The 26,295-nt window shown below is 39.4% G+C and overlaps 1 protein-coding gene across 3 annotated transcripts in view; it reads right to left on the reverse strand.

Annotated features, from left to right (window-relative positions):
* LOC127626406 (zinc finger ZZ-type and EF-hand domain-containing protein 1-like) overlaps positions 1-26,295 on the reverse strand; it is a 68,964-nt gene that overhangs the window by 27,100 nt on the left and 15,569 nt on the right. For all 3 annotated transcript variants that reach the window (XM_052102161.1, XM_052102148.1, XM_052102152.1), the window contains 22 exons: positions 26,018-26,214; positions 25,215-25,348; positions 25,028-25,098; positions 23,432-23,546; positions 23,030-23,189; positions 21,710-21,831; positions 21,344-21,466; positions 20,474-20,643; positions 20,151-20,232; positions 18,657-18,858; positions 18,029-18,171; positions 17,676-17,919; positions 16,706-16,785; positions 16,510-16,600; positions 15,815-16,331; positions 13,398-13,562; positions 13,154-13,273; positions 12,834-12,995; positions 2,648-2,777; positions 1,411-1,549; positions 995-1,160; positions 90-352 (listed from right to left, as the gene is read on the reverse strand). In XM_052102161.1, coding sequence (XP_051958121.1) covers positions 90-352; positions 995-1,160; positions 1,411-1,549; positions 2,648-2,777; positions 12,834-12,995; positions 13,154-13,273; positions 13,398-13,562; positions 15,815-16,331; positions 16,510-16,600; positions 16,706-16,785; positions 17,676-17,919; positions 18,029-18,171; positions 18,657-18,858; positions 20,151-20,232; positions 20,474-20,643; positions 21,344-21,466; positions 21,710-21,831; positions 23,030-23,189; positions 23,432-23,546; positions 25,028-25,098; positions 25,215-25,348; positions 26,018-26,214 — 3,596 coding nt within the window. The remainder of the gene's footprint in view (positions 1-89; positions 353-994; positions 1,161-1,410; positions 1,550-2,647; positions 2,778-12,833; positions 12,996-13,153; positions 13,274-13,397; positions 13,563-15,814; positions 16,332-16,509; positions 16,601-16,705; positions 16,786-17,675; positions 17,920-18,028; positions 18,172-18,656; positions 18,859-20,150; positions 20,233-20,473; positions 20,644-21,343; positions 21,467-21,709; positions 21,832-23,029; positions 23,190-23,431; positions 23,547-25,027; positions 25,099-25,214; positions 25,349-26,017; positions 26,215-26,295) is intronic.

The raw sequence follows: 26,295 nt of genomic DNA on the forward strand, positions 1-26,295 counted from the left end.
TTACAAGCCCAGATCTGTAAACTCTCGAAAACACCACTCCCAAAAGGAATTAATGTGAACAGACACTACAAGTACCCGTATCTCCCAACCTTTTCCAGTTTGTCCCTTCAGCATGCACTCATTGATGAGGTCTGAGCAGTGGGTCTGCAGAGCGCTAGCATAACCGATAGTGATATCATCCAAAGGCTCTCCCTCATGCTCTTTCTCATTGACCAGCTCCGAGGTGAACAGGGCAAGTGCAGAAAACAGAAGCCAGGAGTAGTTGTGGATGTAGGGTTGGATCAGCCTGTGGCGGTCGCTGATGCGGATGGTGACCATTGGATAGACAGTGATACGGTGGGTGGGCAGATGACTAGAAAGAGGGAGAAGCAGAACAGAAAGGTCATTCAGTGACTTAGTTGCAACAAAACAGTAACTGCTGGACTCAGAAAGAATCTGCAGAATTTTCTGAGCTGATTTTAGGGGAAAATTTTCTGAATTCTGCTGAATGAATTTAGACATGTTCAATAATTTAGACATGTGTTCAACAGAGCTGAGAGTACTACACTTTAATTGGTAGCTGAAAGTATTATCAACTTATATCAATATTTAAGTCCTTTTTTACCATTAATTCTCCTCCCTGCACAGTAGGTGGCGATATGTATGAAGAATAAAACAAAAACAAAAGAAGAATGTGAAAATGGAGAGAAAGGTGTCAAAATTAAACAATGTATCTCAAACTCCTATACACCAAATTCAGAATACTGTACTGTGATGACCTCTTATTGTTTCATTCGGAGGCTAGGTAACATTTTTATTCTTCTTTCCCTAACAATTAATTCAGGTATCCAAACTTAGAATATACCACATCAGAGAATAAACAGAAATTTGATTGTTGCACAAAACTAGAGTGAATAGCTTTGGTTTGAAAATGTAATGTTTGTTGTTTAGTCACATTGTACTTGTGTGTGAACAGGCAATAAGTGCTAGCCGTGGTCTGCAGCTAGAGTTTTACCTGTCTGGGTACTTTTTAGCATTGTAACATCCAAAGCAGAGGTCAAAGTCTTCACAGACATTACAGTGGATCCTGCTGCCTACAATAAGGCCTTGACAGTGGTCACATGCATACTCCATGTTTACCATCTCATGGTCATCCTCATGGCCTTCTGGTTTAGCACCACCTGATCCGGGAGAACAGAGCTGGTAAATACAGTACATACTCTAACAGTTGAAGTATGTGAAAAATGTACTGCTGCACACTTCAAAGTCCTTGCAGTTAAGACTCTAATACAGAGTGTTTACTACAGAGTAATTATAGTGTCTAGCTTGAAAAGAAAAATATACATGAACTTTGTTTTCTTTACTATGAAAGTTCAAAAAAGATCATACACTGATAATGTTTTCTGTCTAGTTTTCTGAAAATCCACTCACTAAGGAAGCATGTTTTGCAGAGGTCCATGTCTGTACATTGCAGGCACCGGTAACGATGCCACGGTGCAATTCTTTCGCATCCGTCACAAGAAATCTCTACATTCAGCAGGTCGCAGTAACATGCAATGAACATGTGCATCTGCAAAGGGTAAATGTCAGTAAATTAGCACCAAAATAGTACAAAACAAGTGCATTTATGCTTGCATATGTGGTTCTGTTACAAACAATATAATGCAGTATGCAGTGTATATTTATGTTGTAGGCAGAGATTTAGCAGTATATTTTTTCAGTTAAAGTGAACGTGTCTGTGCCTGAGCAGAGAACATGAATTAGCAAACACTCTTTGCAACCAAGACTTTATTCACATGTAGCCTTTTCTGTTAAACTGGATTCTCTGAAGAAAGTTGACTTACAACATAATACTATGGTGCCTGCTAACTGTCTGAGACCAATATTTGTTTCAAATATTTGTTCTGGATGAACAAAGTGACGATCTATGTTTAGGCATTAATGTGGGTGCGGACATTTGCTAGTTTGCTGGGTGCAAACATTGAGTACAATCTGGTGTAAGAAGTCAGTTTAAACAATGGAAATAATGTGACCTCCGCCCGAACAATAATTGTTTTTAAACATGTTTATTTCTTTTCCCGTCCCCTTTTCTCCCCAATTCGGAATGCTCAATATGCTCCAAGTCCTTGTGGTGGCGTAGTGACTCGCCTCAATCCGGGTGGTGGAGGATGAATCTTAGTTGCCTCCGCGTCTGAGACCGTCAATCTGCGCATCTTATTATGTGGCTTGTTGAGTGCATTACCGAAGAGACCTAGTGCTTGTGGAGGCTTCATGCTTTTCTCTGCGGCATACACGCACAAGTCACCATGCACCCCACTGAGAGCGAGAACCACATTATGTCGACCACGAGTAGGTTACCCCAACATGACTCTACCGGGCCAACTGGTTGCTTAGGAAGCCTGACTGGAGTCACTCAGTATGCCCTGGATTCGAAGTAGTGACTCCAGGTTTGGTAGTCAGTGTCTTTACTTGCTGAGTTACCCAGGCCCCTATTTCTTTTTATTAAAGCTTTAAAAAACAATTATAAAAAAAAAAATCCAAGACTGAAATTAGATAATCTTTATGATCTACAGTATGATATCTTGTATGAGACTTTATTGTACTGGAAACATTAATTTGTAATGGAAGTGCTCTTTTAATACTGCTGTATATGTAGTTCTATCTGTACCTTTCTTTTCTCCTCCAGTGAGGCCTGGCCGATCTTGTCAAACCATTTCTCAAACATGCCATCCAAACATTCGTCCATCCACTCACAGTTCCTCTCGTAGTCTGCAATCTCATCCTCTTCTGTCCACTGACTACACCATCACAAAACAACCGCAGAGAAGATGACAGAAGAGAAGACCAGTCACATTAACCCACATTAACATTACTGACTGCAAGAGGCTGTGTTAAAGAGCTAGGGTTAAGGGTTAGGTTACCCAAAAATGAAAATTCACTCATCATTAACTTACCCTCATACCATCCCAGGTATATATGACTTTCTTCTGCTGAACACAAACAAAACATTTTAGAAGAATATCTCAGCTCTGTAGGTCCATCAAATGCAAGTGAATGATGACCAGAACTCCAAAAAGGAGATGAAGTGAGCAAAAAAGTAATCCATATCACTTAAGTGGTTTAATCAATGTTTTTGGTAGCAATCCAGTTGGACAGACCAAAATATAACTCCTTATTCCCTTACAGTAGTCTCCTTGGTGACCATAATTTCAAGATCAATTACACTCTGCACATGCGTCAAGCGCTAAGAAGTGTAATCGAGCTTGAAATCATGATAGTTCCTAGAGACTGCAATGGCAAGGTATACAGTGAAAAAGGAGTTCTATTTTTGTCTGTTCTCACCAAAACCACATTGATCGCTTCAGAAGACACTGATTAAACCACTGGAGCCTTATGGATTACTTTATGCTGACTTTTTCTCCTTTTTGTAGCTTTTGGAGTTCTGGTCACCATTCAGTTACATTGTATGAACCTACGGAGCTGAAATATTCTTCTAAAAGTCTTTGTTTGTGTTCAGCAGAAGAAAGAAATTCATACCCATCTGGGATGGCATGAGGGTAAGTAAATTATGAGAGATTAAACATTTTTGGGTGAACTATCCCTTTAAGCACTAGTGAATTATCGCCACGCTAGACAGATTGGTTGAGAGAATATCCTAACTGGTGATATGGGCTGAACTCTGAAGGTATATAAAGAGCCCTTCTACCTCTGCCTACAAGTTTAGCATAGCAATTGCAAAATGTGGCAGCCCCATAGATGTTCTATAGGCGGTACACTGGCAAGGAGACAAAGAGGCGCTCTGCCTCTTTTGCTTTCTTGCCTGATAAGGATAGGTCATTTTTCTTTTGAATGATATTCGCACTGTTTAGTTAATCTTATTTAGAGCAGCGAAGCTCTTCCACCATTCAATGGATTCGGATTACCTTATCATCTAAGATGGCAGCACGCATAGATGCAGCGGCCACTCTGGGTTTATAAAAACTGGTGCATCTGTTGTTATTGCTTGCACAAAGGATTCCTGGCGAACTGAATTTTATTTTTCTTTCTGCCCTGCAAAGTAAACAATTAAAATAAACCTGATTTTGATTTTGGAGTTCTTTATCGGTCCATGTATCATCCGATCATTCGATTATTCCATTTAATCTGGCAAACCAAAAACGAAATAACGAATCAATGTTTTGTTTTTCTGTTTTTCTGTATGAACCAAATATGAAAATTTTAGTTTGTTTGATTGCTTTCAGCTCGAAACGGGAAATATAATAAACAAGGAAACCAAAACGAAATAATGGGTCGAATATACGTTGTCTTTATTTTTCTTTATTTGTTTTCCTATTTCCCACGGTGGAATCAATTCTGTTTCGCGCATGCGCAGTGGATAGTTTCAAAGGAGTAGGTCGCTGAGCCCAAAAGCGTAGGGTTCGGTCCCAGTTGGTCAAACTTTCCAGTTCAAATGGCACTCGAACCATACATGTCTTTTATTGAGGACATGTTTATGAATGGAATGCCATATCATGAGATCTCAGTAAAGATGCAAGAAATGGGTGTCCAGCGTGGAAGCTCTGAGATCAGCATCCGGAGACTACTTGCCAAGCATAATATGCGGAGAAAAGGACACACTTCTAATTCAGACCTTGACATTGCTGTCTCTCGAGCAATAAATGAGGTAACGTTACGTGATATAAAAAAAGTAAAACATGTTGCATACTAAACTAGGGTGACCAACAGTCCTGTTTTCCCAGGACATGTCCTGTTTTCACGTCCTGTCCTGGCCGTCCTGGCTGTTTTTTATAAAGTGATGAAAATGTCCTGGTTTTCAAAAAACTGCTGGGAAAGATCAGCTCTACAGCCAAATATAGATGGGCAAACAAGGAGGATGAGGAAGAAAAACAGGATAAAGAGGAAGAAAACTAAAGATATAAATATATTTTGTTAGTTCGTTTTTGTAAGTTTGTGAGAGCTATTTTTGTTCAATTTGGAGGTATTTCTTTTAGTCATTTATTATTTATATATTTATTTTTCTAATACAGAAGAGACATTATTTCATTCATTATTTTTGAAACCTGTCATAATAAAACATGTTGAGTAACCTCTGAGAAGCCTATCTGAATTTGTGTCTTGTAATATAACAATTTTCTATCCATACAGAGGAGGCATAGCCTACTTTAAATGTATTGAAATTAATAAGGCATCTTTGAGTAAACTTCGAGTATCATTTGAGTATCTGTTTGCCGGGCCGAGTGTCCTGGTATTTGGTAATCAAAATATGGTCACCCATACTAGACCTATCACTAGTCTACGTGATATGCAGGTAGCCTATACGATATATACCCACAAGGAATGGTCAGATATTTTCGTATACCCACTTAAAATAGTGAGCTGATATGTAACAACATTGTTTTTTTGCAACAGAACAACAGAACTTTCACGCGTTCATTCATAAATTCACCCCGTCTGGGTTGCGAAGCACTGAACTGACGTTTTCGGCTTCGTGTATGTGTGTGTGTGTGTGTGTGTGTAGTAGTACTAGTAGTAGAAGAAGAAGAAGAAGTAGTAGTAGTAACAGTTCCTGGAAGCTTGCTCATTCAGCTGATACAGTACATAACCTCAGTTTGACAATGGTTTTGGACGATAAATGTGCTTGAGATGATGTGGACACTTTTTGTGTCCTCACTGTTAATAATATTCCATAATGAATGAGTGTTGGTGACATAACTGCACATAGGCCTATGTTCATTGTTACTGCTACTGATAAGCCTCAGCTTTCAATTATTGTTAATAATAGTTGCAACTTGCACTCTTAAATGTGCAATGAAAATTGCCAGCTGATAAAATCTGTGCTCCAGGGACCAGATTCATAAAACATCCAAGGCTTCATGTTGCGCCTAGTGCCATTTGAACTGGAAAGTTTGACCAACTGGGACCGAACCCTACGCTTTTGGCTCAGCGACCTACTCCTTTGAAACTATCCACTGCGCATGCGCGAAACAGAATTGATTCCACCGTGGGAAATAGGAAAACAAATAAAGAAAAATAAAGACAACGTATATTCGACCCATTATTTCGTTTTGGTTTCCTTGTTTATTATATTTCCCGTTTCGAGCTGAAAGCAATCAAACGAACTAAAATTTTCATATTTGGTTCATACAGAAAAACAGAAAAACAAAACATTGATTCGTTATTTCGTTTTTGGTTTGCCAGATTAAATGGAATAATCGAATGATACACGGACCTTTATCATTTTGGTGAATTTTATGTTTCACTAATGTGACATTTTCTCGGCTCGTCAGTAACACTTTAACTTATCGGTGATATCGATGGCTAGTGTTAACCATGCTGATATGTTGGCCGTTCCCTGCTAACTTAAATATCTCTCCAAACCGGTTTGTCTTTGTTTTTTGAACATTTGTGATACTCTGTGTCCCACAGTGCAATCCAGCAGGCAGTTCTTTTGAAGCAGTGGATATAATCATTCATATTTCTTTCCAGAAGCATTTTTTTCTTGAGATTGAATTGCCTTTCGGTTCTAACCAGGGGAATTGGGTTACTTATTTCTTGCCTTTTATGTCATCGTTAATTATCACACTACTATAGTTCTAGCATCCGGTTCTATCCAAGGGTGTTTATTAATCAAAGTGATCATGGCTCACAGCTCTATTGCCACCGGCTTCTGGCCATCCTGTAGATTTTGCAGTAGATGTTTTACTTCCTGATGACGATAACGTGGAATTGGATGATATTGCTGTTCAACCCAGGATGCATTTACTGGTTTCTCAGTGGCAGGAGGCTCTAGTGCAACAGTTACTCTTAGCGGGCAGTCCATGGCAGATTCCTCTTTAGGAAGGAGATGGAGGGCTGTGTTTGGCACCCAGCCCAGTTATGCTACTCCCAGATATAGTACAGATCAGGTGGTGCAGCTGTAAATACCTAAAAAAAACTGAGATCTAGGAATCCCAAAATGTTGAACCAAATCTTCAAAAGATCTCAACACTCCACTCTCATATAGGTCACCGAGTGTAGTAACCCCCCTCACAATCTACTCTGACAAGCAGAAAGGGGACTTATTAAAATATAATTTGGGGTTCAGCCATAAACTTGAGGCAACATTTAAATAAACGTCCGAATTAAACATTCTGGACACTTTTGTCCATACTGAGTGCAAATGCGAGATAACGGGGTGTAACTTAACTTCTCCAATTAGTTTGATAGAAAGGCTTAGCAAAAATTGTGGGATTGATCTTGCAAAATGTGATAGTCTTGAGCTTTCTTCAACATCTTTTGGATGATGGCAAGGCAGCCTCCACACTGAAAGTGTATGTATATATCTTTTCTTTCGAAAGTCCTCCTTCCTCAGTTCATTTTTCAGTCCAATGACTTGGCTACTTTCCAGCCACTTTCAGAATCGAATGACTTGTCCAGTATGTGCCTTAAGGCATTAAGTGGAGACTACCACCCAATTCAGGCAGTCAGATCAACTTTTTGTCTTCTATGGTGCTGTGAGGAAACAGATTGTCGCACTGTATCGTGGAGGTAATCACCATGCCATTCAAGAGGGACTATAAACCGTCATCCTGTCACTCTACTAGAGCTATATTTTCTTAATGGGCTGCCTTCAGAGATGTCTTTTGACAGATATCAGCACTGCTGCCACCTGGGCTTCTCCTGTGCTGCACAGTCTCTTGATTTTACATGGGTCATCAACTTGTGCTCAACACTGCCACTGGCAGTCAGTAGGAATTAAACAGAATGCTAGTTACATTTGTAACTGTGGTTCTCTTAAGTACCAGAGATCTTGGTCACTGGGATTGCACGAGAAAGGCGTACTGAAGTGGAGTGCTGAGCTATTGCAGTGTGTATATACCTTCAGAGCACAGCCAATTTCTCCACGTGAATTTGTTTGTATCAGGGATTAAAAACGAATTGTTTTTTATTTTGGTTCGTTCTGAGCAGAAACTGTATTTTTCATTCCGGTTCCAGCATTCTGGGCTTGCCTTAACTAAAATAAAATAATAAGCAATTACATTTTTTATTCCCATGTGGGGGAATCATCAGCAAAAAAATCCTAACAAGCAAAGTATACAGTAGCCTATATAAAATAACATATTTTCCAAAATTGTTTTCTTAAAATTAAATTAGATGGATTTTTGTCTTCTGGAATATTTTTTGGAAGACATTGTAAAGATTAGGTCATCTGCTGCAATTATGAAACAGCCGGCTCACTGAACATTCGTTTGAATGCCCAAGGAAACTGTTTTTATTTTATTATATATGTTAGAATTATTACTTTTTTGTACGTGTTGGTTCGGCTAGAGGCTGGAGCTTGTTTTGGGGAGGAACACACCTTTTGAACAGTATGTGGATGAATTTACACGTTCTTTGTGTTTATTCTGCCTATTGGCTGGAGTTTATTTTATATATTTTCTTCTGTTATGTTATTCTGTCTCAAAAAATGTGTATAGAAGCACCGGACTTGAGCAATCCAATGGCAAAGTTGGGGGCTCTCGTAGGCGTACCTGGACTTTTTGAGTTTAGAGGGATGGATGCTGGTTGGCGTCGTTGTGCACGGGGTTAATATGCACATTTTTCTTTTTTCTGTTTGTTTGGTTCTGGGGGAAGTTCGGGGTTTGATTGTTGCACTAATGTTGGAATGTGGTCTTTATAATCTTGTTTTTGACACACAATCTATTTTTTCTAATATGTCAAATGTTAATATGAGTGGATTATCTCTCTCCAAGTGGAATGTGAATGGGTTGGGGCACCCTATAAAAGAAGGAAGGTCATTTCTCTTTTTAAACATAAGAAATATGATATAGTGTTTCTTCAAAAAACGCATCTTTCCCCACAGGAAGCTGAAAAATTTGGCAAGATATGGGGTGGACATGTTTCCTTTAGTGCTGGCACAATTAAGAGCAGGGGAGTCATTACAATGATAATTAAGCATCTACAATTCAAATGTCTCAAACAGATTAAAGATAAATTAGGAAGTGTCATTATTGTTTTAGCAGAACCTCAGGAGCAAAGGTTGATTTTGGCTAATATTTACACACCAAACACAGATGATCAGGGCTTTTTTATAGATGTTTAAGGGAAGTTGCATCCCTTTAAGGGATGTTTAATGACATTAATAATACTTATAAAGAATTCTATCTTGATCTTTATAGTTCCACGTCTTTGTGGAACTATAAAGAATTTCTAAATATTAGAAACTTTGTGGAACCATTAGAATTCCCTAAACTGACAACAGAGCAAAAAAATTTTTGATGACGAAAAATGATTCTGAGATTACTTTAGAGGAGCTTGGCTAGGTAATTAAGGCCTTGCCTACAGGCATGGCTCTGGGGCCAGATGGCTTTGTTGCTGAATGTTTTAGACCTTATGATACAGAATTGGCTCCACTTTTGCTAGAAGTTTATACGGAATAATTAAAGAATGGAAAGCATCTGCCAACCAAGCCACAAGATCAGTCTGATACTTAAAAAGGACAAAGATCCAAGTGAGTGTAAAGCTACACCAATTTCCCTGATCCAGCTAGACGTTAAAATATTGTCCAAAATTCTGGCTAACTGATTGATTTATGGCATCTCTTTTGCATATAGATAAGGTGGGGTTTATTCAGAGCCACAGCTCTTCTGATAACATTAGTTTTTTCATCAATATCATGTGGTCAGTGGCAAATGATCACACTCTGGTCACTGCCATTCACTTGATGCTGAACAGGTGTTTGATATGGTAGAATGGGATTATCTTTTTTTTATTATTTATATGGATCGGGAATACTTTTATTGGATGGATTAAGTTACTTTATAGACGCCCAGTAGCAGCGGAACAAACAAATGGATTAATTTCAGATTATTTAAACCCAACCAGCAGGGTTGCCCTCTTTTCCAATTATTGTTCTGTCTTGCCCTGGAACCATTAGCAGCCACGATAAGAAGGGAAGATGATTTTCCAGGGGTGATGGTGGGAGGTGTGGCGCATAAGTTTTGCTTTACGCTGATGATATTTTATTATCCGTTTCGGACCCCACTAGATCTATGCCTTCCCTCCACTTTTTCTAAGTTCTCAGGATACATTGTCAATTGGTGTAAATCTGAAGCTTTAGCTCTGACAGCGTACTTCCCAGTAATGGCTTATCAGCCACACCTTTCAGTAGCCCAAACAGGGCATTATGTATTTGGGCATATTATTCCCAGCAAATCTAGACTCCTTAATAAAAAGGTTTTCAAGCAATGTGGGCAGGTGGGCTTCATTACATGTATCTATGATTGGGATAGGTTTAATGATTTAATTGTATTAAAATGAATTGTATTCCAAAATTTAACTACCTGCTCTCCATGTAAATGTCCCCCTCTCTTATTTCAAGCAATTTTATAGCATAGCGAAATCCTTCATTTGGAATGGTAAGCGTCCCAGATTAAATTTCAATAAATTACATAGGCCGATTGACAAAGGTGGGCTAGGTCTAGCCAATATTTTGTTTTATTATTATGCATTTGGACTTAGACATTTGGCTCATTGGTCTATTCCATCTGAGAGAGACCCTCTCTGATTTTATATTGAAAAGGAAGTTCTGGCTCCTATTTTACCATTGCAAAGCCTTTCTATCAAACTAACCAGAGAAGTTACACCCCATTATCTTGCAATATCACTCGGTGTGGACAAAAGAGTCCAGAGTGTTTAATTCTGACATTTATTTAAATGTTGCCTCGAACATATGGCTGAACCCCAAATTATGAATAAACAAGTTCACTTTTTGCTTGTCAGAGTGGATTGTGATGGGGCTTACTACACTCGGTGACCTAGATGAGAGTGGAGTGTGGATATCCTTTCAACGTTTAGTTAAACTTTTTGGGATTCCCAGATCTCAGTTCTATAAGTATTTACAGCTGCATCACCTGCTCTGTACTGTTTTTGGGAGTAGTTTACACCCCCCTAAAGCAGCAGATAGGGAGTGATGATTACTGCTTTTGGAAGAGATCATGAGGCACCAGTGTATTACTCCCTGCTAATTCAGAGTCCGGGGATGGAACTTCCACTTCTCTTAAGAGATTATTGGAGAAAGATCTAAATATGTCTTTTGGGGATGTGTTAAGATCCAAGAATTTTGGTTGAAGATTCAGAGTATGTATGAGGTATTGGGCTCTCAAATTTTAATTTGCCTCAGACTCTGTATTTTAGGTGATGGGGCGGTCATTAATGTGGAGAAAAAGGACGTAAAAAAAACTGGGTCATAACTAGCATTAAGATTGCCAGACAAATAATTTTAAGGGGTTGGAAATCAGTTGGCGTGCCCCTTTTCAGGAGTGGTGTTCGGAGATGGGCAGAGTGTCAGCTTTTGAAGAGGGGCATCCAGAAGACTGGGGAATTTAGACTTGTTTGTGGAGAAATGGGGCAAGTATCTGGCTTTTCTGGAGGGCTCTCGGGGAGGGACAGTGGAGAGAGGATTTTTCCTAGGTGTGGTTGAAATTTCATTCAATCACAAACGTAACATTTCAAACAAAATTATCTGTTGTGTTAGTGCAGGACCTCTGTTAGTTCAGCAGCAGATGTGTGTGTGCTTGTCATCTTGTCAACCTGCATGATGATATCAGACAGACACACTGAGGAAGAGCCGTGAAGTTCTCATGCTTGAGTATGTAATCGCTTTTTCAAGTTGTCTGATTGGATGGTTATTTATTTTTACATCTGCATGCAAGTTTAAACTTTTGTTCAGTACTGCAGTTGATTGAGAGGCATGACGCATCATTCAGGACAGTGTTTACACATCAAATGTGATGTGGTCACATGTGTTTTTGACTTTATCAGTATGTGTTTTTTGTTTTCCAATCACAAAATGTTTTGCACCCTGTTTATAACTATATTAAGCGCTGACCATTTGCGATCGGATCTTCCAAAACACATTTTATTTTCAGCTGTAAACAGGGTCTAAAATGACTGCAGCCAAAGCTAGCAAATAATATAGAACGACTTCCGGAGGAAGATGCACCCAGTCCGTTTTCCCAGTAAAACCCAGAGGAAAAAGGTGGATAGGATTTACACTTTAGTTTCATAAAAAAGAAGCAATTATCAGAATGGAATTTACCACTTATTAACTGGTTACCAACATTTAAAAATAAGTTTCAGTCCCTGGTTGGTATATTCTCTCAACCTATATGTCTGGCATGCTGATAATCCTCTAGTGCTTAAAACTGCTCTTGGCGGTCATCTGCAATTCACAGAACAGCTGTTACATATGTAACTAGTGTTTCTGTAATCAGGCTAAAGTCTACTTTAAGGTTTTTCAGAAAAGCCTCAATAAAAGTGTAGAGAATGCAAGTCACAAACTAAGCTCAAAAATGTACACATAAGATGTGCTCAATACATTTAAATTAAACAATGCTAACAGGAATAGTTCACCCAAAAATAAAGGTTTTGTCATAATTTACTAACCCTGGCGCATAATACACAAATGAGATTTGAGAGCTATGGCAGTGGGAAAGATTATGAGAAAAATAGAGCTTAAATTTTGGCCTGTTCCTCACATGTCCTAAAAACACTGAAACATCTTATATGATACTTTTACTGTGCTTTTTTTACCTTTTAGAAGCTTGGTTATATGGTTTACAATCCACTTCCCTTGTACAGAAAACAGAAGCTTGATTGTCTGCGTAAGATCTCTTTTTGTGTTTCACAGACTAGGCTAAAGAAAATAATGCAGGGTTGAAACAACATTGGGTGAGTAAATTATGACAAAATTACAAATTATTGGGTACACTATTAAAGTTAAGATTGTTGTTCTGAATAACCACACAAAGGTCGATAAACAGCATTTATATTCTCAGTGTGTGGGTTCTGATTGCCAAAGACCTTTCCCATACCTGATGGCAATGTCATGTACACTGATGTTCTCCTGAGACATGGTGAGCAGAAGATCAGGCAGCTTGATATCCAGAAACAGTGGCAAATCCTCTGCATCCCAGCTCATATCCAGCAAATGCAGCAGACAAGTCTGCACACATGACAGGGCAGGCAACAAGACCCTGATGACACAGAGAAGAAATGTCAAGAGAAAGGTGTTGACAGAAATAAGTCAACAGCCAAGTCAAAATGTTTAAAAAGATATAATAAAATGAAAAGATACACTAACTCTTACTGTAACAAAGCTATAATGTTTAAAAACAGGGGAAAGAGAACCAACTTCTCATTAAGTGTGTTGAAGCCTTGCACTGCCTCCACAAGCATGAGAACCAAGCGATGATACGAATGTCTGACCAATTCCCTCATCTCTTGCCCACTGCCCACCAACAGAGAAAAGTAACTGAGAAAGAAAAAAGTTATAATAATGATATTAAGACATTACTTCAGGCATCTATGACACCAGAAATTAACTAATATTATTTTTTTCTTGAATACCCTATATATCATATTAATGGGGGCCATACTTAGTGAAATCTTTCTGACAAGCCAAGAGTTCCTGGAGAAACAGAATACAGGGGGCCTGGAAGAGGTGCGGTTTGCCCAGTGTTAGTATACACTGCTGCACGATCTCTAGAACCTCACATACACTCAGAGCCTGAGCCTTCTTCAGAGCCAGAGTATGAAGAACACTGCATACACAGAGAGAGACACTTCAGTACAGCTGATTGTGGAAATGTATTTTTAAGGGATAGTAACACAAACATGGATGTGATTTGAAAGCTACGGCAGAGGGGAAGATTTTCATTGAATAACAACCTTAGTTTTGGTCTAAGTTATTGTATGGTTTCAGAATATGTGGAATATAGGGCACAAGTCATATGGACTTTTATAATATCTTCATAGTGCTTTTAAATAGCGATGAATGATTTGGATAAAAACATTTATTTACCTGAAGCTACATTGTTGCGCATTCAAACAAACGTGTTTGTGTTATTAATAAAATTACATTTGAGTTCGATTTGCCATCTCCCGCTTCCTCAATCCTTGAACCTGTTATAATGATTATTTTGAAAAATATTGCAATTTTAAGCTGTGATATGACTATTAACATTAAAAAGAAACAACCTTTGATATTTGAACTCAGCAGCCAAACAAACACACCCAGTCTACACGACTACAGTTGCCTTTCAGAAACCAATTAGTCCAATTAGCATTTTTATGATGAGGATTTGGTTGATGCCTCTGTGCACTGCCCCAATATAAAGTTTATCGTTCAAAGTCTTATCATTCAGTCTGTCTCTGGCACCTCTAGTTTCTACGAGATGTATGAGTACAGCCCTGTCTCTTCTTTGGTCCAAAGGCATGAGACTCCTGTCCTATTTAGACGATTGGCTGCCTGCTGACAATTGCCCCAATGAGACTACATGCTCATCACAACACCAGGATACTGCTAGAGCATAACCAAGAGCTGGACCTCACTATGAATGAAATGAAGAGTTGTCTGGTTCCAGTGCAGTCCATAACTTTCATTGGACTGACTCTGGATTCTCTGGCAAAATCTGCAAAATAGTCACATGTTTGGACAGTCAGTTTTCGTCATCTACTCCTCAGATTCAAACTGAGGGCAACATTCTTATGGTGTCTTTCTACAGCAAATGGGGGTGTTGACTGATGACTCCTCTGTGATACTATTGGGTTTACTCCATCTCAGGCCCTTTCAGAGGTGGAACAACAGTTTATGGTTGAACCCGGTGCACTTTTGTCCAGCAGACACTGTTATGTTGAACATCATCTCAGCTGCAGTTCTTCTGAAGTGACCTTGATGATCTCAGGTGGGTGACATTCCTCGTGACTGTGTTGGTATGTGTCATCCACTAGTGCTAAGCACCGCCTTTAGCAGTCAAGTGGAATTAAACATATCACTAGTTACGTATGTAACTGTGGTTCTGAGAATTCCAGATGACCACCAGAGTTCCTTGTCATTCGGAATGCGCGAGAAAGGGGTTCCGAGGCAGGGCACCAAGCTGCTGTGGATTTTATACTTGCGGCTCGGTCTGCGTCATGACTTTGTTGATAAATTTTTTGATCTATCTGGCTACCGCTGCGATTATCCCCTAGTGCTAAGCACCGCCTCTGGCAGTCATACCGAATTCACAGAACCAGTTTCTTACATAACAAGCGTTCACATTTGAGTCTTCTTGAAAAGAACCAGACTAAGTAAATAGAAAAATATTTACTTCACATTGTATCTGTTCACTGTGTACCTTTTTTGTCAACTTTATGATAGGTTCTTAACCCACTTTTCATAATTATTTTTTGGAAACCAATAATAAGTTAAGACATTTTTATGGAAATATATTGTTGTTTAATATGAACAGCAACAACTATTATTATTATTATTATTATTATAAAACAATAACATATTTATGCAATATTTGATTAACCTGCAGTCGGCATAGCTATGCAGGCCTTTATTTTGGTGGTACACTGGAGGAAGACATAAAGGAAGAGAAATGCTTTGAGTATGTGAACACTACAGAGAACAGCGCTGCGCACAGACAGTAAGCGCAGTGAGTAGCGCGTGCAGACTGTTTATGTATTTAATTAAATCGCAGACTTTGTAGTTTGATATTCGCAAATATCATATTGACTTTTATTTAGATTTATTGTTCAGCCCTACTTTTTCGCCATTTTGGGAGCTTGAAATCCCAGGTCCTCATTCACTTTTACTCTATGGAAAAAACCCAACAGGAAATGTTTAGGAAAAAAGCCAATTAGCACAAGAAAGAAAGTCGTACAGCTTTACAGTGACATGAGTAAATTATTAAATAATTTATTCATTTTGGGTGCACTATCCCTTAAGTTCTTAAGCCAAAATCTGTTGAATCATAGAAACATAAATATAAGCATTAACTCGTGTCATTAGATACTTGGTTCATACCTGCTTTCACTGATGACCATGTCCTTCACAAAGTAGAGGATGTGTTTGAGGATAGGGAAGCGCTCTTTAATTGGTAGCACCACGCGAGGCTCCTCCATTGATCGTAAGGAAAGGAGCCTCAGACGTCCCCGACTGAAGGGTGCTTTACGTGGGAAGACTAACGGGGACAAGGGCTCTCCAGTTTGGGACTGAAGACTTTCTGAAGAGCCTGTGGCACCCTGTGCACAGACACTGCTGGAACGTCTAGCATCTGCTGAAGCAGAGAACGCCTGGTCCTGTGCCCGTTCACACCGAGCAGTTCCTGGAGGAATCGCTGCTTCTGCTCCCTCGGGTGTCTGGGAGATTGAAGGAGAGGGACTGGGCTGGAAGTCTCCCTCTGATGTGGAAACTGATCGGAGAACAGGACCAGCACAAGCACCCTCTTCTGCTCTGAAGGGCTCTTGATCTGGAAGCGAAGAGCTTCCTCTACTGGGATTGAATCTGAAGAGGAACAAACTTCTACTGATGCAAATCTCAGCTGTAGAGAGAGAGAGAAAGAGAGAGACAAAAAAAACAAAATATAAATCAGGGTTTTTCCCCAACTGGAGATTTGCGAACACACTGGGGTTCTAAATGAACAATGTTATTTAAAAAAAAAGTTCACGCAGTATTTTTGATATGTATACTTTTGGAGTCTTTTAGGCAGAAAAGCTTACCAAGTGACTCCATAGTAACCTCATTCTGTCCTTCCTCTTTTTCCTCTTGTCCATTCAATTTATCCACAAGGTAGCGCTGTTTCATCTCCAACTACCAAACGGGTAAAAAAAAAAAAGAGGTAACAATTAAATTATTATAATTTTTTTTTTTAAACTACCATTTATTGTCAAAGCACGAATCATAAGCCAGACTCACCATCCATGTTTTGATGCCATCTGCCAGTGCGTAGACCTGCATGAGGTCATCACTAAGACTGCTCTGACCGCTTTTAGCAACTAATCCAGGGGAAAGGAACATTTTAAATTGGGTCAAAATTACACATTTTAAAGTTCATTTGAAAGATTAGATATGTGACTTCAATAAAGTGGGTGGATGAAATACAACATTACATGAACATTTGAATACTATGGCCACATAAAAACTTTAGATTTAACATGTCATGCATTTGGTAGATGATTTTATCCAAAGTAATTTACAGTGTATCCAACATATACAAAGTAAATACATTTAATCAGAGTTCCATTTGAATCGAACCCATGACTTTTGCATTGCAAGGGCCATGCTCTACCTGTTGAGCTACAGCAACATAAACTTAGTAAAGCTGCTGTCTTAGTCTAAGAACTTAAAAGTGCTGTAAGTGATTTTAGCCATTCTAACATTTTCACAAGCTGAGCTGTTGGAATAGCCACGCCACCTTTTCCAAACCCAGCACTCCAAAGAGACCAAATGAGCTTTTTACAGACCGACACGAGCAGAAACAGTTGTCAAATAAATAGTGCCCTCAACTGACAACTGTTATGAGCAACATGGCATAAAAATGGCATTATGCCTCAATAAAAGGCTGCAACTACAACACTACAAGAATGAACAAAATTATGGAAAGGCAGAAAGCGTCAAGAGACTGTGGCCTACAGACACATTTTTGTTTGCGAGTCTAGAGCTGTCACAGAGACCGATTAGATATCTCAGGACACTTAATCATTAATATATTTCAGGGAGTGGGACATTTTTTAGCATACCTTTACATAAAAATAAAATAAATTAATAAATTAAAATAGCTTACAGCTCCTTTAATTGTCCCTAAAGAGTTCAAGGGTTTTGGTGACTTGTCACTTATTGCACAGATGCAATAGCATCTCTTATATGAAATAGAGCCTTTATTTACCAAAGCTCCTAAGACTATGGTGAAATGCTGGTGTGTGATACACCATGGCTGCCCAGGTTGCATTCACAGCCTGGTCCACTTTGCATCCTCCAGCAATCTCGTTCCTGATTAGCTGCTTCTTGCATGTCATCATTAGAGTCCTCATAAGCTCTGCCCTGCCATCAGAAGAATCCTGGGAAAGATTCCAATGGGCAAACTCCATGAGGAACTCCACCAAATCATCTTTTAAAGGAGCTGACGCTTCCTGTGGAACATTAATATTACACGAAGCATAAATGTTATTAGAATAATTACAGATGCTTTCTTGGACTTAAACACACTCACATACAGCAAGTACACTTTTGTACCCTTACTTGTGCACTTTCCAGACTGGCCAATGCTAACTTTTCTCTGCCGGGAAAACCATTTAGTCCATGTCTGAACAGAGGCTTCCATAGAGGAGAGGACAGCACATGATTCATCAGGCCTGCAGGCAATTCCTTCACACCACGGATCTCTTAAAGAGGAAGACAAGATCATCAATGAAAATCTGTGTATGTTTACGCTGCTGCTACCAGAAAGACCAAAGGTGTTGTCTTAAATTGTAAGACTAGACAAATATAGTATGAGAAAAAAAAAATATATCAAGGTCCCTCCCTTACACTGTGTGCTGACCAGGCACAACAAATGTATCTATCAACACTAAAAGCGAAAATAATACATGATATGACACAATAAGTCATACAGTGACAGACAGTGGATGGAGCTACCCACTGCTACTTCACCTAAAAAAACAGCACCTATTGTTGTTTTATAGCATCATGTCTGGTAAGTGTCTCATAGTCTTTAGACAATTTTGTATCAGTATGCATGACAAAGCCCTTGCCTGTTTTTCAGCAATCATTTCACAAAAATAAATGATTTCTGGAAATGAAAATGTTCTGTGTTCTGGAGGAATGCCAACTGCCGAAAACAGACCCTGCGGGGTTTATGTACTCTTACCGTAAGGTGATTTCAAAGCCATGGTGCGTGAGGCCAGTCGGCCCATCAGCCTGGACACAAGGAGCTGCAGATCAGAAGTCCAGGAAACAGTAACGTCTGGCAGGCCGTATGCAGTCACTGTAAACTTGTAACCCCACTCACTATTACTGCTGTCTGAGTGGAACAGAAACTGAAGCTGGGGACCCGCTTTAAATGTCACTTTCTGAAAAGAAAACACTATTTATTATACATAAGACTTAACTGTATTATTCCTCAGGATATGGCAGCAGACTGAAACAGTTCATTTGAAAAGATAAACAGAAGACTAAAAGAATTTTAAACATAAAAACATTAAAATATTGAAATGTGTTTAAATAAGCAACAGATCTACAGTCCCAGCTTTAAATTTTACAGCAATAACCCATCAGGGGCCATACGTTACAGCAGTGGTTCTAAATTGTTTTGGTCATGCCCCTTTTGAAATAAGAAAACCTTCGCAACCCCACCACCCCATAATGTGATCGAAAAGTAATACAAAAAAAGTATTGTTTCCAGTTTATTTTAGAAAATACTTTTAAAGGATTAAGTGCATTTTTTTGTACTTTATTTCACAAAATATTACACATTTAAAAAAATACAATGAAATGCGAGATAATGGAAAAATAAATCCTTCATTGAAAAAAACTAAATCTTAATGAACTATTTGTCACTAAGACTACATTGTTCTGTTATTTTATGTACACTTTGTGTCACACAAACATTTTTATAAGGCCTATTTACTTGTAAAACATCCAAAAATACTAAGTGATACTGCTGCAGGAGCAATGTTAATATTTAGTAGCTCACACATTTCTGTCCATATCACTCATGTGCTACAGTATATTTAAATTCCTATGAATATGCGATAGTGATGTGTTAGGAACAAACTGAAATGTAAGTGTTAATTCACCTCTTCACCCATGCAAATCTGGCACGCACAAAAACGTCTTTGTTTATACAAGCGTAGCACAGTGACCGCACCTGACAGCACAGAAGTATAAATGCCTCAGGTGGATGAAAGCTGCGCGCAGAGGACGCAGGCACTGCAGTGCCAGGCAAATGTATAAACAAAGCTTTAGGGGAAAAAGGTGGAGGAAATTTTTTTTACACATTTGTTCTTGCGTGTATTGTGACTAATTTTTTGAATACATGAAAGTGAATGACATTTGAGAATGGAGCAATCTTACACGCACCCATTACAATACCGCCCCACACTTTGAGAACCACTGCATTACAGTGATTTTACCACAGGACTGCTTTAAAACGACAGTACTGATAAAAAATCCAATGTTTAAAGATTATGGTAACCAAGCTATGTAGCGCATTATTATAATGTGCAGTCAGAGATGTGCATTTATAGTCATTTTAAAACTGTTTCAAACATGACTCGTACATTCAGAATTTAGAGTTGGAACAATCTGTTTTATGAATATACAATATTTATAATAGACTAATATAAAAATGATTGCACTGTACCTTTGGCCATTTCTCTGTGCCGACCTTCATGTCGTATCGCACTTTTCCACCCCTGGCATCAGTGAATTCCAGATAGTCGTATCTATAACAATAACACACTCACATTAGTCAGAATAAAATACATAGATACGCGTCTTACTTCAAAATTTCCATTTAATTTTCTATTTAATGTATGTTTTTGCAGTGGTTGATCATTTCAACCAATCAGACACATGTCCATTGCTCACTACTGTATATGATTTATTACAAATTTGAATAACAGCTTTGCTGTGAGTTTGCTTGAGTCCTGCTATTGGCAGGTGGCAATAGAGTGTTCTTCACACCTTTTCTCTGTTTCACAGCGTTCATCAAACTCCACCTCGAAGGACATAGCCCCAGGACAGACAAAGATGGTGGTCTCATGTCTGCTATTCTCGTAGTTATGAGGGGACTCCATCTGCCATGACCTCAATACCACAGGCTGCTGTGTCTGCTGACAGCCCTCCATATCAACCTACAAACACACAAAACATAAACAAAACTCTCTTATTCTTTCATTTAATTATTGATGGCTTGATAATCTTACTTCAAGTCAACATTAAATCATTAAATCATATTTTTACTGGTCTTATTCAGAACCATGCATAACTGTTAAATGTTGGCCTCGTAAATCATTACTCAATATGTCCAGGCTGCTTGGCAGTTAAGTCAACAGTCACAAGATTTTGGACAGTTTTAACTCAGCCCCTTCAAGAGCCTGTCATTGTATAGAAACCTGGCTCCAGTCGAAGCTGCAAATGCAGAGAGGTGCATTTAATTTTTTTCCCAGTGGTGCTGTTTCCCTCCCAAAACCCTGTTTCATACACTTAACTACCTTGGTTACTTCCCACCCCCATTTCCTTTTTCAGAAGTTTATACATCAAAACACCAAATAGAAATGCGTTCAACGCACTTCAAAAGGACTTTGAAGGTGGGCTAAATAATGTGTTTTTATGTTGTGGTAATTTTATGTAAAATTAGGCTGGTCATGTGATCTCAACATGGTGTACATGAATGGATGCCCAGCACCATATGTAGAAAAACGGCAGCTTTTTCTCAAAGACTGATCTGACAAAAGACATCTCATGTGAATGTCAATTTTTATCAAAAATACTATTCCACTTTAATTTACTTTACCTGAACAAAATGCTTTACCACACATACAGCTGACTGACCTTAGAAAATATGTCCTCTGTGTCACTGGAGAGCTTCTTGAGTAGGTCTGACAGAGGAAAGAATCTCCTGAGCAGCACACAGTGAGGAATATCCAAAGCGCACAGCTCCAGCAGGAAGATTGTCTGCAACAGGACACCGTACATACACTCGGTCAAAACATATAACACCATGGATAAGGAACCACAGATAATGATATTTTTAATAACCGATAGAATCACCATAGAAAGTAAAGTTCCTCCCTACTAATAAACATTTTCTAACTAATCTGTTGTGTTTTTACAGAAACGCGAGCAGTTGAACAGGTATAGTACAGCTATCAGAGGATAAAGACACAGTTTGTAGTAGTATGAAAGAGGGTTTGCTACTAGCTGTCTGGTTGCCATGGCGAGGATGGATTTGCTCAGTTTGTCCATGATGTCAGCTCCAGAGAAGCGATTAATCAGAGAACTCAGTATGTCTCTGGTACCGGTCAGGAACTGTTCCACATCTACAAGCCAGGAGAAACAGCACACATTAATTAACACTGTCACAGACAATAATCAAATATCTCTCACGTTCAAATTGAACACCATTTATTCTGGATTACACCTCTACCTGTTTGAAAATTAACAATAGCTGACAATGCAATATTTTTTTTTTAATCCCCTTTTATTTGGAATGCCCAATTCCCACTACTTAGTAGGTCCTTGTGGTGGCACGGTTACTCACCTCAATCCAGTTGGTGGAGGACAAGTCTCAGTTGCCTCCGCTTCTGAGAGAGTCAATCCATGCATTTTATCACGTGGCTTGTTGTGCATGACACTGTAGAGACTCTCAGCATGTGGAGGCTCATGCTACTCTCCGCGATCCACACACAATTTACCATGCACCCCATTGAGAGAGAGAACCACTAATTGCAACCACGAGGAGGTTACTCCATGTGACTCCAACCTCCCTAGCAACCAGGCCAATTTGGTTGCTAAGGAGACCTGGCTTGAGTCAGACAATGCAATCTTAAAATTGGACTAAAATGCTTGGTTACTGGAACGTTAGATTACATAAATTTGTTGTTTTCCCAAAACCTTTTAACTATGAGGGAAAACATTAAGGAAAATAAAGAACTGGACTACATATTACACCTTTATGTTGACTGAAGATAAGATTTTTTTTCTTGAGTGAAGTGGAACCATTATAATAATATTCATAGGACATGTGCTGTCCCATATAGACTATGAAGAATGGGTTTAATCTCAGATCCTACTTCTGGTCAGGGGTCTCAGAGGCTAGCTGTGACAACCTCACTGAAAACATGAGTGGCTGTGTCTTCTCTAGCACATTTCATCCAGTATATCTGGTGCAATTACACATATGTTATTGGATACATTTAGCTATTAGTGTTGACAGTCTCAGTTAATGAGTTGTGTGTGAAGCAATTATGATGCATAAAAAGATAATCTCAAAAATTGCATACACGCTATATTATTTTATTCAATTAAAAATGTTGTGTTATGTTTTCTTAACTCTATTATGCAAATTAAGATCAACTGCAATGGACTGGTCCTCTGATTGAAACCATATCACTCATCATTTTTGCTCTTCAGATGACCAAACATAGAACACCACTAACAATTCAAACCAATGTTTCTGAGAAGTATTTTGAAGGGCTTTGTAAAACTAGACTGAAGAGACAAGTAAAGCACACTAACATTTAAGCAATATTTCCCTGGCTAGTTTAGCAGAGGTGGCTGTTCCTCCTTTAAGCTGCAGGAAGCACCAGGAGAGCAGGCTGCCCTGGAGAGCCCAGAACAGAGAGAGCAGGACCCTCCAAATGGACCCTCCACTGGAGTCCAACATCAACACCTCACACTGAAAGGAGCATTTTAACATGAATAAATATTAAGTTACTCTTCATAAAGCTAGACATGGGACAGCAAAACCTGTCACCATATAAGTCAAGTTATCAAATGTATTACAACACAGGGTGTCAGCTTACAGATGTTAGTGAAGTGTAAACATCTAAAGCATGTGTCAGATATTATGTGTCAGGTATGCGTGGACAGTCCATGTGACTAGATGAGGCTGGTGGCTGTCAACATGTGGGAACATACCTCACTAGAGGCCACGATAAGCAGAGTGTCCATGACGGTCAAGACAGGTGAGATGTTAAAGTCGGACGGGGCTCCTGTAGGCGGCAACAGGAGGAGACCTTTTGGGTCCTGATCACTGGAACCAAATTAGTAGAAGTTTGTGAGAGCAGAAAGTATAGGACAAGGTGGAGACAGAGGAGAGGAGAACAGAACAAGATAGGACAGGGTTTGGAATGGCATGGGAGTGAGAAAATTATGATAAAAACTGACATTTTTGGGACATAAGAGGAAAGGACAGGGACAGAGAAAAACAAGACAGGACCAGGACAGAATAGAAGAGGCTGGGAAAGGACAAGGACAGGATGTGGACAAAATAGAAGACAGGGAAGAGACTGAGTGGATACAGAAGAGAAGAGGACAGGACAGGATGGGGAAAGAATAGAGAGGATTGGAATGGGTTGGGTTACAGAATACAAGAGGCTGAGACAGAATGTGGACAGAATAGAAGAGGACAGGACAGCATTGGGGACAATAGGAGAGGACTGGAAAGGATTAGAACAGAAGAGGACATGACAGGGACAGAAGAGAAGAGAACAGAAAAATGAAGACCGTGGTGAAAAGGATGGGACAAAATAGGCTCAGAATAGAAGAGGATGGGAAAGGATAGCAACGGAATAGAAAAGGACAGGTCAGGGACAGAATAGAAAAGGACAGAACGTGGACCAAATGGAAGACAGGACAAGGTGGGGACAGAATAGAAGAGAACAGGACTAGATGGGGACAGAAGTGAAAAGGATGTGACTGAGTAGGGACAGAATAGAAGTGGGTAGGAATGGGTATGGAGAGAATAGAAGAATCAGAGTAAGGATGGGGACAGAATAGAAAAGGCAGAGACAGGATGGGGAAGAAAAGAAAAGGAAGGGGACAGGGTGGGAACAGAATAGAATAGGACAGGACAGAACAGAATGGGGATAAAATAAAGGAGGACAGGAAAGAAGGGGAACAGAATAGAAAAGTACAGGTCAGGGTGGGGACAGAAGTGAAAAGGATGGGAAAGAAAAGAAGAGAACACCACAAGATGAGGACAGAAGTGAAAAGGATGGGACAGAGTGGGCACAGAATAGAAGAGGAAGGGACAGTACGGGACAGAATAGAAGAGGATGGGAAAGGACTAGAACAAATTAGAAAAGGATGGGAGAGGGTGGGAACAGAATAGAAAAGGAAGGAAAAGGGTGGGGACAGAACAGAAGAGGACGAGACAAGATGGGGACAGAATAGAAGAGGACAGGAACAGAATAGAAAAGTACAGGACAGGGTGGAGACAGAATAGAAGAGGACAGGACAGCATGGGGACAAAAATGAAAATGATGGTACAGAGTGGGGGCTGAATAGAAAAGGATGGGGCAGGACAGGGACAGAATAGAAGAGGACTGGAAAGAATGGGGGAAAAAAATAGAAGATGACAGGATGGGGACAGAATAGAAAATGGCAGGATATAGTGGGGACAGAAAAAAAGAGGACGGGAAAGGATGGGAACAGAATAGAAAAGGACAGGACAGGTGGGGACAGAGGAGTAAAAGATCTGACTGGGTGGGTTTAGAGATAAGAGTTTAATACCTGAAGTAATTGCAGAGAGACTCAAATGTAAGTTTCACAGACTCTGGTTGATTTTCTTCTGTTATATTTTTCTAAAATAATTAACAATAAAAAAAAAAACGAATTAAAAAGACAAAGGAATTTATAAATTATATAATAAGCAAAAAAAGTTAATCTCAAAGCTCAACACACACACACACAGCCTTACCATCATGTGGAAAAGCTTATCTCTCCTGCTCTGTTTGTCAGGGAAGAAGATGGCAGCTCCACTGAGTATGGCTTTCACAGCTTTTTTCCTCAGAGCTTTCTCCACTGCAGTCTCTCCTTCAGGCCCATCCACCACTGCAGAACATATAACCAACATTTATATAGTATCAAACTATTGACACAAAGTACCGTTACAATCTACTTTTAGCCATGAATCTTTGCCTTAACATCATATCGACACACTAGGCGTAAATTAAAGGTACAGTTCACCCAAAAATGTAAATATATTTCTCTCAAACACTCATGAACATGCAACAGAGGTCAAGATTTTCACTGAAATATGACTTCCATTTCCGGTAGTTTCTAATCAAAACCTATTGTATGTCTTCTTGAGATTAGGAATATGATGCATGAGTAACATGGACTACTTTTATAATACTTTTGGGCCCTATTTAAGTTTAAAAAAAAGTCACTATCAACAGCCATTGCATTGAAAAGACGGACCGGCATTACAATTTTTCATTCTGTGTTCTGCAGAAGAAAGTCATATGGTTCAGGAAAAACATGAGGGCGAGTATAGAATGACATAATTTTTACTTTTGGGTGAACTATCCCTTTACTGTGCTGTTCTGTAATGTAATGAATGTGTTGAGCACTATGACCCTTATTTCAAGTATTTATATGTGACTCCAGCAACGCTCCAGGAACACAAAACGACCTGCACATGCAGCAGCGAGGCATTAAAAACAAACCACCACAGTGTTGTCATACGCTTGGCACAGTCATCATATGGAGGTATCTCACCTTGACACAAGTGACTGTAGAGCTTGCTGACAGCTTCTGCAGGGTCAACGTGTGTGCTGGCTGAGGCTAATGCTGATGCTGACGATGAGGTGGTGACGTCTGACAGCTGGGTTTCTGTCAAGCTAGCCAGCATTGGGAAGCAGTTCTGAAGCAGCTGAAGCAGCAGAACTTGAGTTTTTACTGCTTCCTCGCCCTCACTAAGAGTGTATGCACACACACACACACACAGACAGACAGACAGACAGACAGACAGGAGAGAACACATTACAACAAATACT

The sequence above is a fragment of the Xyrauchen texanus genome, chromosome 3 (genome assembly GCF_025860055.1).
Source record: "Xyrauchen texanus isolate HMW12.3.18 chromosome 3, RBS_HiC_50CHRs, whole genome shotgun sequence".
NCBI classification, from domain to species: Eukaryota; Metazoa; Chordata; class Actinopteri; order Cypriniformes; family Catostomidae; genus Xyrauchen; species Xyrauchen texanus.